We start from the raw sequence: 19,844 nt of genomic DNA, 5'->3' as shown, positions 1-19,844 counted from the left end.
TGTGTTTTGGGGAGAGGGAAGTGCCTGAGCACCCTGTGGGGGAAGAACCTTGTCCTGCTCCCATGCAAACCCCGCTGCAGAGGGATGCAGCAGCTCCTGCACAGAGCTGTCCCCTGGGATGCTCCAGCAGAGGAGCTGGAGCTGCAAAACTCAGCAGCATCTTCTTCCCTCAGCTTTTGTCTCCTGGACCTGTTCTGCTGCCTCTTCCTGCTGGGTTTATTCTAGAACAAACAGATTTTTCTGTCGAGAGCGAGTGCAGCCTCTCCCTGCACAGAGGAACCTGAGGTGCTTTGTGAGCAGGGCAGCACCACATTCTTCATTCAAATCTCCTCCTGTTCTGAAGGGAAGAGCCCTGGCTCCCTCCCTCCCCACGCCCAGGCAGCTCATGGCTTGCAAATGAATTCTTCCCGTGGTTCCTGCAGGGTGTTTCTGTGCATTTCCCACACTTTTGGGGCACTCGGATTCATTCTTGCACTCTGATGCTCCATGGGGAGGCCCAGGATTGATCAGTGCTCAGGAACCTTCCCCAAACTGGAGAACTTTTTATTATTCCTTCATAATTTTTTTTTTTTGTCTTTTTGGTGGCGTTTAAGGTGTTAAAGAGTGGTGTCAGTGGGGTTGGAAGTGGAGGGTGGTGGGGTTGGGGTGGTCCAGGGGCTGGTGGAGGAGCAGGAGTTAAACTTCCCTTCCTTGGTGTGACCCTTGTGCAACGCCCGCTGGAAATCCCCACTCCTGCCCTCCCTGCCAGAAAGGATCCAGAAACATTTTACATTTCTACATTTTAGTCATAACCAGCCTTGGTTTTGTGAGAAATCAGGAGGAATTTGATTGAAAATGTGTCCAGCACATGCTTAGCTTCACTCCTTGCTGTGTTTACTCCCTGTTGTTAATAACTGGGAGCACATCTCCAGCTCCTTGCACTGATAACACTTTTTGGGTTTTTTTTGTGATTAAACAGGGTTTGAGGGAAGAATCTTTTCTTTCTGAGCACTAGGAAAGTGTGATGGAGAATGCCATTTGAGTTTGGTGCTTCAGGTAGGCTTGATTTGCCCTGGCCAGAAGCAGAAAGGGAACTAAAGTAGGGGAAAAAAAAAAACAAAACCTTTATATTAAAAATATTCATCAAATTTTTGCCCATCTCTGCAGTGTTGACACTGTTACCCTGCAGGAGAGGAAACCATTGAAATAACTATGAAAAAGTTATTTGGAGAAAATATTATTCCAAGTTGTTTAGTGGGCCCAAAGCAATTCCTGCCTCCCAGGGCCACACAACACTCAGGGTGCTTATTACAGGAGCAAAGAGTTACAAAGAGTTTTTTAATTCAAATTATTCTCTGAATCTTGAAAATATGAACCGGGTGATGCGTGTGTGTGTGTTGTCTTTGATTGCAGTAAATAGTCCATGTGTCAAAATGACTTTTAAATTGTTTATTCTGTAATTCCATGCTGCAAAACAGTGATAAAATGTAGTTTTATGACTTGCCCATGGTGTTTTTTCCAGCATTCAGAGCATAAGCAAAGCTTTGCCTGAGGTTTTTGTATTTTGGCTTGGTGTCTGTCGCGGGAAAACCTTTAACTGAGTACAGGCAATCCTAAAATAGCTGTGAAACTTCCTGGAGAGGAGGAGCTGCAATCCTCCTGCTGTTTGCACGTGGGTATTTGAAATGTATTGATAAACTTCTATTTCTTTTGCATAAACAGTTGTAGAACCTAAAAATAGATTATTATTACCCCATGTACTCAAACACATTACCCTTATCAGGCTTGTTTTGAGGAGTTGCTCACGTTCTGCTGTTGGAATTAGGGCCATGAATCCTTGCCCAGGGGAATTTAATCTGAGTTCTGGTTTTAAACATCCTCCCCAAAAGTCAACAGCACGGGCTGTGTTTTGATGATAGCAAAGGGGACCTTCATTACACAGAAAAAAAAAAATTAAATATTTGAGTACTGGAAGGATTAAATACCTTGGCAACTTTGTCAACATGGTTAATTGTAGAATTTTGAGCGTCTTTTAAAAGCTTTGCAGGTCTGAAGCCTCACATCACTTTGCAGTCTGGGAATAACAGATGAGTGCTGTGTTTGGGGTTTTTTGGTGTGGATATGGAAACCCCATGTCCAGGCTGGCTGTGCTCAGTGGGATTATTTAGAGTTACACATTTTCCAGGGGCCAGCTGTGCTGGAGGCATCACCCAGGGCAGAAGCAGAGCCTGCCACGCTCCTGCAAGTGGCACTTGTGTGGTGCCTGGAGAAGCTGGGAGCCCAGGTAATTAGTGATGCACATATATTAGGGTGTAGGTGAGGAAATAAAAGCTGAATATATTCAGTTCTTCCCTGAGACCGAGACCAGCTTTAATTTTTGCTTTTAAGCACGTCTGGCATCCTCTCCTTTCACTTCATTAATGCAAATCTCCAAGTGCTCGTCTTGCACCTCAAAACAATTTCATCAATCTCTGTTGGAAAGAATTTCAGCTCCCAACACCTCCAGCTCTGTTTATATATTTATAACTACAAAGGGATTCTTGTCAGTTTGTGTTACCCGTTGCTCTTATTTCTCAAATGGAATATCTGGCTGTAGAAAGAATATTTACCTTTTCCAGGGCTTACAGTGCCTGTGAACCTGAATCTCCCTCCTGGCTCTGGTCTTAAACAAAAGGTTGTATTTCCTCCTCTTATATCATTTTCACTTCAAAGCCGAGCTTTTAGATTACCAGGGAGATTTTTTAAGGCTGTGATGATCAACAGCTTTTGGCTGGTGGCACAGCTTGTTCCCTGGAATTCTGGCTGTTAATATATAAAGGCTTTTCGAAGTCATTAAACCTCCCAGCCACGTTGGGGTTGCTGGGCTGGGTCTGTCATTAGTCACAGCCCTGTTTGTAATCATGTACCAATAAAAATAGTCAGGAGTATCAAGTCCTTCACTCTTGGAGTACAGCCTCTCATATGTGATGGCAGGAGAAATGTGAATAATTTAGTGATGTGGTAAGAACATGTCAAAATATGTGATTCAGTGCATTCTCTGAAAGTTACTTGTATATTTAAACAGTTATTGCTTTTACTCACAAGTTGTTGTGTTGGATGGTTTTAACTTTTGGAAACTGAATGGAGCATTGGCTTCAAACTCCGTTTTTAATTTGACTTCTGTGGCATCTCCAAAAGTGGATGCCCAGACATCTCATTCTGATGTTCAGCACCCGAGTGTGTGGCAGCTGAAAAAGGATGAGGCACAAGATCTAAAATCACAGCTCCAGCTTTGAAGTGGAGATTTAATTCATTTTGGCTTTTCTTGCCTTTCCTGTGCTGTGGGGAGCCTGCAAGATAAGCTTGTGTTAGGCTGGGTGTGCAGTTTAGTGTGGTTTTTTCTTAGTCAGGGCTAACTGAGCTGTGCTGGCTGCCACCTTCCCATTCCTGGCTGAATCCTGCTGGCCCTGGGCTGCCCCTTGGCTCCTGCCCGTCCTGAGGTGCTGTGGCAGTGCCATGGGATGGGGACAGCGTGGCAGGGCCACGGGATGGGGACAGCGTGGCAGGGCCATGGGATAGGGACAGCTGTGGCAGGGCCACGGGATGGGGACAGCGTGGCAGGGCCACGGGATGGGGACAGTGTGGCAGGGCTGTGGGATGGGGACAGCCGTGTCACAGGATGGGGACAGCCATGGCAGGGCCACTGGATGGGGACAGTGTGGCAGGGCTGTGGGATGGGGACAGCGTAGCAGTGCTACGGGATAGGGACAGCTGTGGCAATGCCATGGGATGGGGACAGCATGGCAGGGCCACAGGATAGGGACAGCTGTGGCAGGGCCGTGGGATGGGGATAGCGTGGCAGTGCCACGGGATGGGGATAGCGTGGCAGTGCCACGGGATAGGGACAGCTGTGGCAGGGCTGTGGGATGGGGACAGCGTGGCAGGGCCATGGGATGGGGACAGCTGTGGCAGGGCTGTGGGATGGGGACAGCATGGCAGGGCCACGGGATGGGGACAGTGTGGCAGGGTTGTGGGATGGGGACAGCGTGGCAGTGCCACGGGATGGGGACAGCGTGGCAGTGCCACGGGATGGAGACAGCCGTGGCAGGGTTGTGGGATGGGGACAGCGTGGCAGTGCCACGGGATGGGGACAGCTCTAACAGTGCCGTGGGATGGGGACAGCGTGGCAGGGTTGTGGGATGGAGACAGCCGTGGCAGTGCCACGGGATGGGGACAGCCGTGGCAGGGCCATGGGATGGGGACAGCTCTAACAGTGCCGTGGGATGGGGACAGCCGTGGCAGGGCCATGGGATGGGGACAGCTCTAACAGTGCCGTGGGATGGGGACAGCCGTGGCAGGGCCATGGGATGGGGACAGCTCTAACAGTGCCATGGGATGGGGACAGCCGTGGCAGTGCCACGAGATGGGGACAGTGTGGCAGGGCCGTGGGATGGGGACAGCGCTAACAGTGCCATGGGATGGGGACAGCCGTGGGGCCACCAGGCACAGCTGGCTTTGGAGCTGGGCTCTGCCCGCTGCAGCAGATCTGTGTGGGTGAGAGCCTTGCTCTTTCATCTGGGCGGGAGCTGGGGTTGGTGCTTCTGTTTCGCTGCCATCCCACTCTCCGTGGTTCTGTTTCGCTGCCATCCCACTCCTTTCCCAAGCTTGTCATCTCTTGATGCAGCGTGGCGCTCGGGATGGGGCGGGGATCCTTGGGAAAGCCACGGATGCAGGAGATGGGTGAGATACTGAGCAGCAGCTGGGGCTGCTCCTGCCTCCTCCTGGTGCCCTGTGCTGCCAGCCTGTGATTCACCCTGCTGCCATCCCGCTAGAGCAGTTCCAGCTTATCCCTGGGGAGAGCTGAAACCCTTCCTAGGGTTTCATGATCCTGCTCAGAGCAGGAATGTTGCTTGGAGTCCATGAAGGAGAGCACCAGGCTCTGAGGTTGCCCTTTCTTGGGTCACTGCGTGACCAATGGGAGAATGAACAAGTTGGTACAGAAGATCTGGTTCCATATTCCAACTTTATAGGATGCTTAAGCCTTAAAGTTAAATTTGGGAAATTCTTTTTCAGAAAGTGGAGGTTAGGTGCTGTAACAGATCAAGGTGTAGTCCTGGGCACTGTGGATATCCCCCTGCTCCTGGTGGAATTGTTTGATGAAAACACAAATTCTGGCCAGGAGCTCTGCAAAACTCTGCTATGTTTGGTGGAGTTTGAGGATGCTGAGGATCATGGAATGCTTTGGGATGGAGGCGACCTTAAAACTCATCTCATTCCCCTGTACAAGGGCACCTTCCAGGTTGCTCCAAGCTCCATCCGACCTGGTCTTGATCACTTCCAGGGATGGGCTAGCCACAGCCTCTGGGTGGGGAATGGCAAATGGGAGTAAAATACAGAAGGCAGAAGATCCTTCTTTACCCTCTGAATTCATTGTAAACTGGACCTGCCTCCTGCGTGCTGCATGGAATGTTGAGAAGGTGCTTGCAGAATGCAAGTCATGCAACTGCCCAGGATTATGCAACGGTCTGTCCCTTGGTGACCCAGGTTACTTTATGATCTGGTGATGGAAATGAATAAATGGTTTGTTTGAAGTGGATGGAAAACTTTCTCTGGCCACTGAGGATGTTTGCATTATGTAGTTGTCAACCACATTTGAAATACAATGGACAGAATTCAGCAACACGGGGCAAGGCTTACAATAAGAATACCTGGTGTTTATTCCTAATTTTGCCACTGGCATCTTGACCTTAAATTCAACATGTGCTTATCCACCTTTAGGCCCTTGAACAGAGTCTTCAGGAGGTCGTTCCTTGCCTTCAGCAGTCACAGTGGGTGGGATTGCTGAGCTCTAAAGGAAAAGAGGGGGAAAGGCTTTTTTGGTGTTTAAAGTGGCTGTTAACCTAATAACCTGTGCAAATTAAAAGATGCAGGAGCAGCGGATTCAGGACTGGAGTGGTTGTTGTGACTGGAGACATGAAAAGGTCCCGTGTAATTTGGTGACCCTCGGGTTAGAGCACGCACGGCCCCAACTTCGCCGAGGGATGTGCTCGGAGCGGGGCCGAAAAAAATACCTTCTGCTTGTGTAAGCAGTGGGAAAACAAGCAGACACTTTATACTCTGGAAAGCCCAGTAAGCCTCAGGAAATTCCTGCATTCTTGATTTGATTTTGTGGCAGAGGGCTGCGGGTGTGTGTTTGAAAGATGAGCAAGGTTGCCTCGCTCGGGCCCAGCGCCGCGGTCTCGATAAGCCGGGGCTGAATGGCGCATTGTTCCCTGCGGGAGCCCGATCAGCTGTCGCTGCTCCCCTCCAAAACACTGCCTTTATTTATAAAGAAAAATGCTGATATCGCATTTCACACTGGAGGAGAAGTTGCTGGTTCTCCGTGCTGTTCAGGGACGGAGCTGTGTGTGGAGTGTCCCACCTCGAGAGCCAAGAGCTTGAGCTGCCTTGTGATTTTCTGGTGGTCTTCTTGTCTTTGAGTGTCAGAATCTGAAGTATTGATGATTCCGAGATTGTAAAAAGTCTCTTTCAGCCCTGCTGCCAAAGCAGAAGCCATAATTGGTCTGTGCTGGTTTCCAGGTTGTTTATTCTGTTGATCTCTCACATGTTCTGCTGCCCTGCCCAGCTCTGTCCTGCAGGGCAGCGTGTGGGGCTCTGCCCTCAGTGGGATGTGACAAACATTAAATACCAGAAACTCCCTGGGCTGCATTTACAAGAACGTGCCAATATCTGTCACCTACGTTGGACAGTGTGTCCCCAGCCTGAACCAACAGAAAAATGCCAACACCACAGTGAGACATGGAGGGCATGAAGAAGGAGAAAATGGACAAGGCACACCCAATTTCCTCCATCTTGTCCCCTTTGGACCCCTCATCTAGAATCCTAAAATTTTACTTTTGCACCCGTGCCACACTTAATTATGACTTATATCTAACCCTCACAGCTGGTCATTCATCCTGTGAGATTGAAAACTCTTTTCCATGGACAGAGATCACAGCCAGTGTCTCTGGGGGCTCTGTCCAGGGGGGTTCCTGACACCTGCCAGGGTCCCAGGGCTGCCAGGGCAGCCAGAGGGAAGCTCTCTCTCATTTGAGAGCTGCTGGTTTTTTGGAAATGGTCCTTTGTAGTTCTACTTTTGCTCCAGGAGGTGGTTTTCTGATTCAGAACATTATGGAGAATGCCCCGTTTTGCTGGGTTGTTGGCCTCATAAAAAAATCCATCAATTGAGGCACCAAGGAGGGTGGGTGGTCATACTTTGATCTGCCTGAATCTGGTGTTTGCCATCCCTACCCCAATCCTCTTCTCTAACAAGGTGTCTGCTGCTCATCCATGCTAAGAAGGTTGCTGACTTCCAAAAAATTGCAGCTGGGCAATCTCTACATGCACAAATAAAAACATCACAGGCAAAATTTGCTGCATTTGAATCCTGACTCTGTTTCTTAATGTGCTAAGCAGAAAACATGAGATCTGCTCAGGTGTTTTCTTTGTGGGATCCCTTTCAATGAGTCCTCAACTTACTAAGATTAGTGTCTTTTGTCCAGTAGCTGCTGGAAAGGTCACAGAGTTGTTTCTGTGTTGGGAGCATCTGTTTTGGTGAGGAAAGGGTGCAGGGGAAAACACAAAGGGAGGAAGAGCTTTCTAATGCTTCTTGTGTAGAAGGCTGTTTCTTTTTGGGTGTCAGACCTGCAGGTGAGTGTCAGGTTAAGGATCAGGAGAACTGAGTGATTGGAGCAAGGAAACACCACCTCCCTGGCAGTTCTGGTGCTGTTATCACTTCCTTTGCTTTAAAAAGTCTAAATGGCAAAGCCCAGGTGGGATGGGGGTGTCTGGTTTGCATTTCCCTGCTTAAACCTGTCACTCACGCAGAGCCTTGCAAATCCTTGAGAGGGTTTGTGGCTGGGGCTCGAGCTGAGTGTGTGCAGCACATGCTGAGCATCAGCAGCAAAGTTTTACAGAAGTGCTGGCAGGTCTGATGTGTGTGAGCATCCCAGCTTTCCCCGTGGCCCTGCCAGTCCTGAAACACCAGCTGGGATGGGGCAAACAACAAAGGCAGCTCAAAAGCAAAGGGATCTCCAGCGTTGGGGTAAATAAATGCAGCGTGCAGATTGCACCTGCTGTGGCTCGTGCTTCCCTGCACATCTAGGGTTGGGTTCCTTGTGGATTTGTCTCCTCAGCACCCTCAGATGGTGCTGAGCCCTTCCTGGGGTGACCCCACCTGAGCTGGAGCATCCCTGAGCCCGGGGAAGCAGCAGAGCTGGAGTGGTTTTGGTTAAAGAAGTGCACACACAGCTCAGGTTGATGGATTTGCCTGTAGCTGTGTTTCCTGATGAAGAAACACAAGTTTTCTGGTTCTTAAGATTCTCTTCTGTGGGTGGGAAAATAAAGCTGACCAGTTTTGCCCCCCCATTACAGTGTTGACTGCTCCCTTTCAACACCCTTGCTGGCTGTATTTCCTCCTTGCAGCAAAAGCCCCTGGGTACCACAGGCTGAGAAGTTTGGGATGACCAAATTCAGTGCTAATCAAGGTCATCTTCAAGCTTGAAAACTCCACATTTGTGCAGATTAATTTTTTTTTTTTTTAATTTTTTTTTTTTTTTTGGCAAGCCTGACTGGGAGCTGTGTTTTCATACATGTGGTTTGGGTTTTGGAGTCCCTAAAATAAAGATTTGGGGTTTTGTTCACGGCAAATCCCAGATTCCTTAAAACTGTTCCCGCAGATGTGAGCACGATCCGAGGCAACTGATCCTGGGAGTGCATGGCAGGAATGAAACCATGGAGGTCCAGATGGCTTTTTTTGTTTTTGTTTTTGTTTTTTTTTTCCCTGGGCAAAGGGACAAACTCACAGAGGAGCCAAGCTGCTCTCCTTGATTTTCCGTATTTCAGGAATCAGTGGCGAAGTCGTTGATTTCTAAAAAAAATTGGATTTGGGAAATACTCCCTCCCTGCCTTCCCTTGCAGTGGTGGAGTTGTGGGCGCCTGCAGTCGCAGTGTGGAGGTGTGAGGAAAGCTGTGAAACCTGAAATTTCCTTGCTGGTTCTGGGTTCAGCCTGGAACAGCACATCTTGGAAAACCTTGGGAGGGAGCAGAGCTCGCAGTCAGGCCGTGGCAAATCTCTACAGTTTCACTGCTCAAAGACCTTTAGATGAAAGGGCATATTTTATTGATTTCATGTTGAGTTTATTGCCTGAGTAAAAGCCAAATAGCCTTTGCTGGCTGCATCACTGAATATTTCTGTGTTTTTAGGCTGCAGCTGACACACTTCTGCTGTGTTTGCTTGCCCTGTTTGACTGAGTGAGTGATTTTACTATTCTGTCCCTCAAATTCAGGATTAGTGGGATAAGGAGAACACGTGGCTAATGGGAGAAGCTTTCCTATTTGTAAAATGCTTGAAAACTGTAAAATATTATGTTAACATAGAGACATTCATAATAATTACCCTGTGATTATTTTGAATGTGCATTAATAATTAATTATAATATTAACACCTATATCTGTGTGCTTTATGGGGTCCTTAGATGGAAATATGTTACTTGCAGATATTTTAAAAGGAAAAGGAGCCTTCCTGGAGATGATTCCCTAATGGGAAGTGCTCTGGTGTTGGCTCTCCAGAGGGGTTTCTTCATCTCTTTCATGGCTTGGTTTATAATGAGCTGCACAGCTGGAGACTCAGGAACAAACCGAATAATCTGAATTCAGTGCCTTTGGGGAGTGCCCCAGAATGTGCAATGTCTTGTTTCTGCATCAGGAGTAGTTTGCAGAGGAATTTGATAGAAATTCCCTGAAGTGGTTTGCTGAGCTGACGTGGGGGATTGCAGCATTCAGTCCTTTTTCCACACTGAGATTCAGTACATTTTTAGGCAGTGACCACTGGTTCCCCATGCCAAAAATGCACTTGACACTTGTAACTGATGCACTTTTCAGCAACAAAGCTTTGCTGTACACCAGACTGCAGGGTTTGGGATGGATTTCCTGCAAGTGGTGTATCCAAAATGCACCCCCAGTCATTTTCTGCCTGGGGAGCCTGGCTGACACCAATAAAGGAACTTACTTTTTAACAATGTTTTGCTGCAGAATTGTGATGGTGTTTTCTGTGATGGGACTGTGTTTAATCTGCAGTGCTTTTATTTGTTGCAGAGATCCGTGCCCAATTGGTAGAGCAGCTGAAATGCCTTGACCAGCAGTGTGAGCTTCGGGTCCAGTTACTGCAGGACTTGCAGGATTTCTTCCGCAAGAAGGCAGAGATTGAGATGGATTACTCCAGGAATTTGGAGAAGTTGGCTGAGAGATTCCTGGCTAAAACTAGGAGCACCAAAGACCAGCAATTCAAGTAGAGTATTTGCCTTTTGTTTCTGCCTTTTTTATTTTTTTCTCCCTGCTGTAGATTTGATTGCAAGGGCAGGAATGGAAAAGAGAGTTGTTAGAGTGAATGTAGGCACCAGCACTGCTCTCAATTTCAGAGCCAAAATATTCCTCAAGTTTGTGTTGGACACAGAAGCCATTCCCTGTTTCTGGGTTCTTATTCATGTCAGTAATTCCTGGTAGTTTGTGTGTTGTTAATGGGGAATGTAAGAACTGGAATGTGCAGAAAAGGAGTAATTTTCTTGGGAAAGGTGAGCAAAGCTGTGTGCCAGGTTTGATGGACAAAGCCAGGATTTCCTTCAGCATCAATGGCTTTGGTTTTCTGGAGGGAAGCTGTTCCCAGTCTGTTCCCTGCTGTCAGTTCTCCGTTTTTGGGATCCCACACACGCTCTGTGTGGGAGTTGCGTTGCAGCTCTGCTACTATCACTTCAAACAGCAGGGAAATAAGGCCAGTAGCACTTGCAGAGAGAGCTGTGCTGCTGTGGGTGAGGGAATCCCTGGATACCGAGCTGGGGGGACTCAATTAAAATCTAAACACGTCCTTACTGACAGTCTCTTGCCTCTGCTGCTGAAAACATCATTTGCAGGTGGGTCTGGCTGTGCTGTTGGATGTTGGTTCTTCCCCACTTCTCTAAGATGGGGTGACTGATGCAGATGGAACCTGATTTCATGGGCTCACATCCTCCTGGTTCTTCTGAGGTGCTTTTCCCAGGAGAAGCACCTGCTGGAGAGGGTGTGGGGGTGAGGAAGGGGCTGCGTGGTGAGCCCAGCTGGGCAGCGCTCAGCCTTGTTGGGTTGTGTTGTCAGGGCAGCAGCTGAGGAAAACACGGAGCAGCAGCAGCAGCCTTGGGACCTGAATCATTTCTGCTTTGGACATTTTGGGCTGAGAGGATCCATCTGGGCCCGCTCCCGCCCAAAGTGCAGCGTCACTTTTCGCATTGTTTGGGTCGGGACGTTCTGGCTGTGTTTGTGCTGTGTTGTTGCTGTGTTTGGAGGGATGTGGGGACACAGCAGCTTCCCGTTTCCAGCAGCAGCTCTCTTTGTGTGGAAGCCATTAAGGAGGCACCATTTGAGTTTCCTGTCTGCACAGCTTTGATGTCGTTCACTTCAGTTGTCATTTAGAGCACACGTTGTGCTGTGTTATCAGGAAAGCCTGGCTCCAGAGCAGAGCTCTTTGACACACTGGGGAAGAGTTATTCTGCATAGCCATGGACCTGTCAGAATCCAAAGGATTTTTTCTTTTCCTTTAGAGTGGAAGTGTTGTTATAACTATAAACTCTGCACATCCTGCAGGTGCCTTTAAGATGGCACTAAAGAGATGATGTCTCGAATTACAATTTTCCTCTGCAATATGATGGGTGTTTTCAGTTGATTTTGTTGTTATTGAGATGATTTTCTTTATATTACATGATATGAAACGACCCATCAGAAACACTTTTGTATTCAGCTTGAGAAGGTTGCATAGAACTTCTGCTTGGGGATTTAGAATGAATTTATAATGTGAAGTTTTGACCAGAGTTGAACAGAATCCTGCAGGATTTGCAGGGAGAGGGCTGGTGCTGATTGGGCTCCTGATTACTCTTGCTTCAGCAACAGATTACTCCTGCCAGAATAATGCCTTGCTCTCGGAATATGGTATTCCTGCAAGGTCTTGAGTCATAAAGACACAAATTAATTTGGTCAAGAGTTGGAAGAAGAGAAAAAAAACATGATGTCTAAGGCTGCTGGGTGTGTGGGCAGTGTTGGCCAGCAGTGGCACAGGTCAGGCTGGCCATGCAGCACTTGTGTGCTGGCTGTGCCAGTCAGGAGAGTGCCAGAATGCCACAGGGATCCATAGGGAAGCAATTCCACTGTAACCACCTGTCCCCAGTGCTGCTCTGCCTGAATCACAGCGAATATCCTGGCTGGCATCTCTTGTGGAGCTGCTGGGGCTGGAATCCCATTGGGAGCCCCCCATTTGATCAAAGCCAGCCATCAGTTCCCTGCTCCTCAGGATTACACGTCTGGGAGAGGAGCCTGCTCTGTAATTGCCTGGCTCTGACCCTATAAATACCCCATAATAGCCTGCTCTCCCCACAACCTGGTAATTATGTCGGAAGGTACCGTATCATTGCCTGCCTGCTCCCCGTGGCACATCCCGTTTTTAGATCTCCTGACATGGAAATCTGTCAGGCAGCCACCCTGTAATTTGCATTTTCCTGCTCTGCAGCTATTGTGGGATTGCCCACTTGCTCCCAGTGTGTTCCTCCAAGGGAATGCTCCCCAGCATTCCTGGAACTGGAGTGTGTGGATTCCTCCACACTGGGAAGAGCACAGGCTTCAAGGAGAGAGCAGAGTGGGAGGTGCAGGCTGCTGTGGGGCTTGCCAGAGCCCAGTGAGGTTTATTGTTCTTTATTTATTTTATTTTCTGTCTTTATTCCCTGTCCCCCCGCTGTAGATTTGATTGCAAGGGCAGGAATGGAAAAGAGAATTGTTAGTGTGAATGTAGGCACCAGCACTGCTCTCAATTCCAGAGCCAAAACATTCCCCAAGTTTGTGTTGGACACAGAAGCCATTCCCTGTTTCTGGGTTCTCATTCATGTCAGTAATTCCTGGTAGGTTGTGTGTTGTTAATGGGGAATGGGATGTAAGAACTGGAATGTGCAGAAAAGGAGTAATTTTCTTGGGAAAGGTGGGCAAAGCTGTGTGCCAGATTTGATGGACAAAGCCATCAAATGCCAGCCAGATAGCTAAGAGTTGATCAGGTGGCCACGTTTGCATTGAATCTCAGGATGGTTTGAGTTGGAAGGGACCTTAAAGCTCACCCAGGACATCTTCCACCATCCCAGGTTGCTCCAAACCAGCCTTGGACCCTTCCAGGGATGAGGCAGCCTCAGTTTCCCTGGGCATCCCGTGCCAATTCCTCACAGGGAAGAATTTATTCCCAATTGCACTTCTAAACCTGCCCTCTGTCAGTTTGAAGCCATTCCTCTTGTCCTGTCCCTCCAGTCCCCTCTCTCCATCTTTCATCAGCTCCTTCAGCTGCTGGAAGGGCACAGTTAGGTCATCCCAAAGCTTATCTTCTTCAGCCTCTGCAAACCCAGATCTCTGGGTTTCTCTGCAAACCCGAATCTCTCATCCTCTATAAACCCAGATCTCTCATCCTATACAAACCCAGATCTCTCATCCTATACAAACCTAGTTCTCCAGCCTCTCTACAAACCCGAATCTCTCATCCTCTATAAACCCAGATCTCTCATCCTATACAAACCCAGTTCTCCAGCCTCTCTACAAACCCAATTCTCCAGCCTCTGCAAACCCAAATCTCTCATCCTCTATAAACCCAGATCTCTCATCCTATACAAACCCATTTCTCCAGCCTCTGCAAACCCATTTCTCTCAGCCTCTACAAACCCAGATCTCTGGGTTTCTCTGCAAACCCATTTCTCTCAGCCTCTGCAAACCCAGATCTCTTGGTTTCTCTACAAACCCATCTCTCTGGGTTTCTCTGCAAACCCAGATCTCTTGGTTTCTCTGCAAACCCATTTCTCTCAGCCTTTCCTGCAGGAGAATTTTCCACGTGGGTTTTGAGCTGGAGGTGGCTGGATCTGGGCTGAAAGGGTGCCCTACACTGCTCAGTTTGAAGCTTCACTGGAACATCTTAAAATGATTTACAGGGGTAGGTGTGTGTTATCCTCATCTGATGTCTCTGAAGAAAGGGAACAGATTGCTTTAGCCAGGGTGACACAGGAGTTTGATGGCAGTTGGATAAAGCCCAGGTTTTACTTGCATTTAACTGTTTTGCCATGGCTGTTAGACCTCACTGTGCCTCTTCTCTGTTAAAAATGGGTTGTTTTTTTCAATTAGGCTATTAAAGGGAATAGTCTCATAGTCTTACACAATATTTGGTGAATATATTACATAAATTCCTCAGCATCCGATGATACCCTTTCAAAGCCCAAGTCTTGTAACTGTGGTTGCTACAGGAGCTTGTTTGTCCCAGGTTTGGTACCTGAGGTGTAAATCGGAGCATCCATCTCACAGATGGCTCTTGGGTCTGGGGGTGACTTCTAACCCCAAAAATGGCTCTGTTCCCTTGCACTCAGACCCTGGGACCTCCAACCCCAGCCTTCAGTTCTCTTTATTTCATGTAATTTTTGTCCTGGAGGCATTTGCCTATTCAGATCATCAGTCAACAATATGAAAACCATGGCAAATCTTGAGTGATTGCTTTTGAGGGAGAAAATGGAAAAAAAAAAAGAAGGAAAAAAAAAAAATAAGACAACACTATTTTAAGGCCACGTTTTAAATCAAGATAATCTTTGGAAGCAGGATCCTGAGTAGCAATTGTCAGCTGGAGAGCTGAATGTCCAGGGTATCCCAGCATGAAATTCAGATGCCTTTCTGGCAGCCTTTGCCTTGAAGTAGAGGATGAAGAATAAGTCTGGCAACCTTCAGGCTGAGCACTTGTAAACAACAGATGTTCATAACTGGAATCTTTTGGAAGAGAAGGGCAGGGAGCAGCATGGATGTCCATGCTTGTAATTCTCAAAATTTGCAGTCAACACTAAGCTGTGTCAGGGAAAATCAAAAGTGGATTTGAATGAGCAGCTTGGAGAGAAGTTCAGCTTTAATTTCCCTGGAAGCAAAATGATTTCTGTAAAGCAGGGTTGATACAGGTTGCGAGGGAGGAATTGACAAAAGCATTTGGGTGCTGTGGGCTTCACTTACATTATTATTATTAATAATAATAATAAACATTGCCATAGGCTATTTTTGTGGCTCTTTTTGCTGAAACCGAGTCCTGCACACTTTATTCTGAGCCTGTCAAATAGCCCCATTTGTAAGCTTTTTGTAAGCATTAAACATTCATTGATTCAGTAACCTCCCTGACTGCAGAGAGCCAGGGATACACGACCAGCAGAAATGGATGTGAAAACCTCAGGGAGGATTTTGGTGCTGTTTTTCATCATCTCAGTGATGCCAGCCTCACACCACGTTGCTGTGATCGTGGCGTGCCTTGCCAGAGCACAGTGCAGAGGACAGAATTCAGAGAGGGTTGCAGGAGTGTTTGGAGGAACAATGAAATCTCTGCTCTCACACTTGGCCCTGCTCCACCTCTGGGAGTTTGCAGAGTTGGCTGTCCTGGGATGCACCAGCTTTGGAAAAGCCTGTAAGACACATCCAGGGAAAATCCGAGTATTTGGGGATGATCAGGAGGTGGAACAGGAGACTTCAGGTGTTGTGTTAAACACAGCAAGGATGGTCAGGGAGTTTTCTGCTGCCATGGACAGTGGGACGTTCCTTGGAGAAGGGCCCTTCATCAGGACAAGACAAGGAGTGATGGGTTTAAACTGAGAGGGAAATTGAGGTGAGATACTGGGAAGGAATTCCTCCCTGTGAGGGTGGGGAGGGCCTGGCACAGGGTGCCCAGAGCAGCTGTGGCTGCCCCTGAACCCCTGGAGGTATCCAAGGCCAGGTTGGACAGAGTCTATCTCTGCATGAATATTTTCATTATCATCCGATTCATTCCTTCACCTTGTGCTCCTTATAGAAACACAGGGTTCCTATTCCTGGTTTGTGGGTGTGGCTTTAGGTTCTTTTTTAAAATTTATTATTTATTTTGTTACTGGTTATTTTTTATTTGATCTGTTTTGTAAGATGACTTCTCTCCTATTTCCTTGCAATGCCCAACTCAATGTCGCTGGTGTCTGTCTCTCCCCTGCTTGCCTCGAAGCAGATCAATCTTGGATTGCCTGCAAGTCCCTTGTATGAATGAGTAATTTAATTAAGATACTTGAGACTCAATCTTCCCTTATGATCTTTTTGAGACCCAGCTGAAACCTTTGAAGTGGAAGTTGCGCAGGACCTGATCAAGATAACACTCGAGAAACCACAGGGCTTCATCGTTTGTGGTTCCCTGAAAATCTGTGCACAGCTTCCTTTTCCTGCTCCCAGCCAGCCCCCATGGCTGTGATCTGCTGTAATTTAGGCTAACCTAAATAAACTCTCCACACTCACTATCACCACACCATCTTTACAGGAGAAGCAGTGATTGAAATAAACCTGGATCTTGGCATCCTCTTCCTCCTCCTTCTTATGGGGGAGGTTTGAATCAAAAAGTCGTCCTCAGTGTGAAGGCACCAGCACTGTGGGAAAGTTCATATTCACATCCTGAAGGTTTTGGGTTGATCCCATCAGTTTTACCTCTCCATGGTGAAGGGGGGGACCCTGTCACTCTGCAGAAAGTGTGGGGATGGAGCTGGGGGTGGTTACACCCACCAGGCCCTAGTGATATTTCCCTTCCTTTTTCCATCCCTCCTCTGAGGTGACATGGAACTGGGGGCAGAGTGCCTTTGCCAGCTCCTTTGAGGGTTAAATGGTTGATGGGAGTCACAGTTTGCTCCCTGTCATCTGCTGTGGTGAGGATGAAGAGGTTCTGTTGGGAGCAGCTGTAGAATTCCTGCTCCCTGTTGGGAAAACTGCACCCGTGTCCCACCCCAGGGGAAGCTGCAGCTCCAGAGGTGCTTTAAAAGTTAATGTGTGTGGAGTTTTAAAGGATACTTGGGAGGTTTGAAGCAACTCTTTCCTTTTGTTTTCCATTTCTGCCTTGAATGTATCAGCTTTTTGCTGATAGCAAATAATTAGGGAGAGGTTTTGCCTCCCTTCCTCGCTGGTTCTGTACAAAACCAAGAGCCCATTCCAACAAGGCACTGAAGGAGTTATTAAAACCAAGAGACAGCAAGAAATTAAAGGAATTTAAAATGACAGTGTGGCTTGAGCATCCTCCTGAAGGTGACAATCCCAGCCGTGCACTGGGAGCTGTGGGGTTTGGGGTGATTTTCCCTGCAGGGTGGCCTTTCATGTGTAACCACACCGAGCGTGTCAACACCCATCTGGCGCCAGCAAACTCCAGGGATTTCCCTCCCCAGCCTTTCCACAGGCTCCTGCTATCCCTGCTATTTGCTGCCTTGGAATAGGCAGGGCTGCTGTGGCTGGGACAGCTGGGCTTGAACTCCTTTTTAACTCCTGCAGCTCTCCTGCTTCCCTTTCCTGGGGAATCAGGGCTCCCTGCTCCTTCCCCAGAGCTCCTGGTGCTCCTCCAGGCTGCTCCTGGTGCTGATGGAGCAGGAATGGGGCTCTGAGGGGCTTTGAGGCAGCATTTTGGTCAGCTGGTGGGGATTTTTTGTTCCTGTGTTTCGTTCCCAAACTCTTCATGGTGGCTGGGTAATTTTCACTTGTAGCTCTGCCAGCTTTAGAGGGCAGAGATGGATGGAGTCAGTGGGTGAAGCAGTCTGGATCACAAGCTGCAGTCAGTCCTGAGCTTTCCAATTTTTTTTTTTTTTTTAAGAAAAGGAAAAAAGAAAATCAAGATCAGCTGTTCTGAAGCTATTTATCTAAAATTATCCATATTGCAGCACAAATCCAGCTGCTGGTGTCACGAGAAGTGTAATGAAACTCGGCCCTGGGTCACTTTTCCCATTTTCCCAATGTTTCTTGCAGCAGAGATTGCTGTCCTTTCAAGTGCAGAATATTCCCTTTTCAATGGAAATTAAACTATAGTTCTTCTAGGAGGAAAGAAATCTGATAGAGTATTTTACAATAATCAGGGCTTTGCACCACAGGTTTTACTCTTTTCTAGATAAATATTATTATGCTGTGGGTGAATGGTAAATAAGAAGCAAATGCTGTTGTTAAGGCTCCACCTGGATCTGCTGCTGGAGCACCCCCAGCTTCCATCTGGGGTGAAATGCTGCTCTGAGAGACAACTTATTAATTCCAATAAATGAAATGCTGACCCAAATAAACTGAGGTTCCTCTCCTCTCCCCTGCTGCCCTTTGCACTGCTCATTTGCTGGGTGCTCCAGCTGAAAGAAGGTGGGGAAAGTTCAAAGATGAGAAAATCAAGCAGCTTTTATGAGTGCTGCTGTCTGTGGCTGGGGACAGATAGAGAAGCCTTCACATAATGGGCTTTGCACAGGAGAAACTGCATTTTCTTTCCTATGCAGATGCTGTTTGGCTCATTGGGTGCTTGAAATCTTTTTTATTGTGGTTAAGACCCAAATGCTTGAGACAGGGCTGTGAAACCTTTCTGTCAGACACTGGAGCCATCGCCCTCCCTCCTCCCTCAGGCTCTGATTTATGCACAAAATCCTGAATTCAAAAGGAAGAACTAAAACCTGCACTTGGCACACTGCAGCTTGCATTTACAGGATCTGTTTGTTGGGGGACAAAAGCTCATGGGGCAATGTGTGGAAATAGAACTGAATTTTGTGTATTCTCCTCTGCTCCTCAGCATCCCACCCACCCCACAGCTTCGTTTACAGACCCACAGCTGTGGTAGGATCGTGTCCAGCTGTTCCTGTTTTGTGTCCTTGCAGGAAGGATCAGAACGTGCTGTCACCAGTGAACTGCTGGAACCTGCTGCTCAACCAGGTGAAGAGGGAGAGCAGGGACCACACCACCCTCAGTGACATTTATCTCAACAACATCATCCCACGCTTTGTCCAGGTCAGCGAGGACTCAGGACGCCTCTTCAAGAAGGTAACTGAGTGCTCCAGCACAGAACTTCACTTTGGTTCTTCTAAAATACCACTCCACCTGTCACTCATGGTGGATCCACTTATTGGGGTTTTTTTCCTCTTTGTGCTTGACTTTGGTTTTTTCAGGCATTTTCCCCAATGTGGCTGGTTGAGATTTGTTGGTCTAAATTAAGGCTGTGTTTTTTCTCCTCTTAGCCCGCTCCACAGTTTTGAATAGGTGTTGAAAATTTCATTAAACAAGCAGAAACCTTCCAGTTCTTCAAGTCTGAACATTAGTCAAGAACAACTCTTTAAAGACAGAATTTTATCTGCTATGGAGAAATTGCTGTTAAAAGGAAAATTAGGGAGAATTCCTACTATGCTAGATAATAAAAAGTTGTATTGTCCTTATCTGGGAAAAGGAGAAAATGCAGCTGAGGTCTCTTGCTTGCCTTGGCCCCTTGATTTCCACCTGGGAAGGAAGGTGGGATAATGTGGGAGGGTTTTCCTATTAGGAATCTGTTCTTGCAGTTAAAGAAACATGATCTGGAGGCTTTGAAAGTGCTGTTCAGGGGTGATGCCTGGTCCCTGCAGAGATTTGCCAATGGCTGTAACATCTGCTGCCTCATGTGCTGCAAGTCTTCACTTTAAAAAGCCATTTATTCCTCTTCCCCCCTCTCCCACCCCCTACAACCTGCCCTGAGCTTGGGGAGTTATTTCTGCTCTTGCAAGGCCTGGAGAAAGGTGGGATTGTTCACATATTTCTCATTTTCTGTCTGTTGCTTTAAGTGTTAAAAAATCCCTGTAAAAAACAGCTTGTTTAGGCTGTTGGAAGATGAGCAATGCTCGGTGTTGTGAAGTTTCATGTCAAGATGCACTTGAAGGAGCAGCATGTGTGTGTTACCTGGAGAGCAGGTTCCCGGCTCCAGCAGGGTTTTGTGGCTGTGATTTCTCTGGGAGTGGTGCCTTGGGAAGGCTGAGCTGGAGCAGAGCTAAAGAGTAAAGCAGGGATTTATTAAGAGGCCT

General features: G+C 47.6%; 1 protein-coding gene across 7 annotated transcripts in view; it reads left to right on the top strand.

Annotated features, from left to right (window-relative positions):
• The window catches only part of SRGAP2 (SLIT-ROBO Rho GTPase activating protein 2), a 108,875-nt gene that overhangs the window by 24,490 nt on the left and 64,541 nt on the right, over positions 1-19,844 (top strand). For all 7 annotated transcript variants that reach the window (XM_077789065.1, XM_077789064.1, XM_077789063.1 and 4 more), the window contains 2 exons: positions 10,093-10,285; positions 18,678-18,840. In XM_077789065.1, the coding sequence (XP_077645191.1) occupies positions 10,093-10,285; positions 18,678-18,840 (356 nt within the window). The remainder of the gene's footprint in view (positions 1-10,092; positions 10,286-18,677; positions 18,841-19,844) is intronic.

The sequence above is a fragment of the Lonchura striata genome, chromosome 30 (assembly GCF_046129695.1).
Source record: "Lonchura striata isolate bLonStr1 chromosome 30, bLonStr1.mat, whole genome shotgun sequence".
Taxonomy (NCBI): Eukaryota; Metazoa; Chordata; class Aves; order Passeriformes; family Estrildidae; genus Lonchura; species Lonchura striata.
Note: the sequence above shows the minus strand (reverse complement) of the source record. Positions and strands in the feature narration are given on the sequence as shown.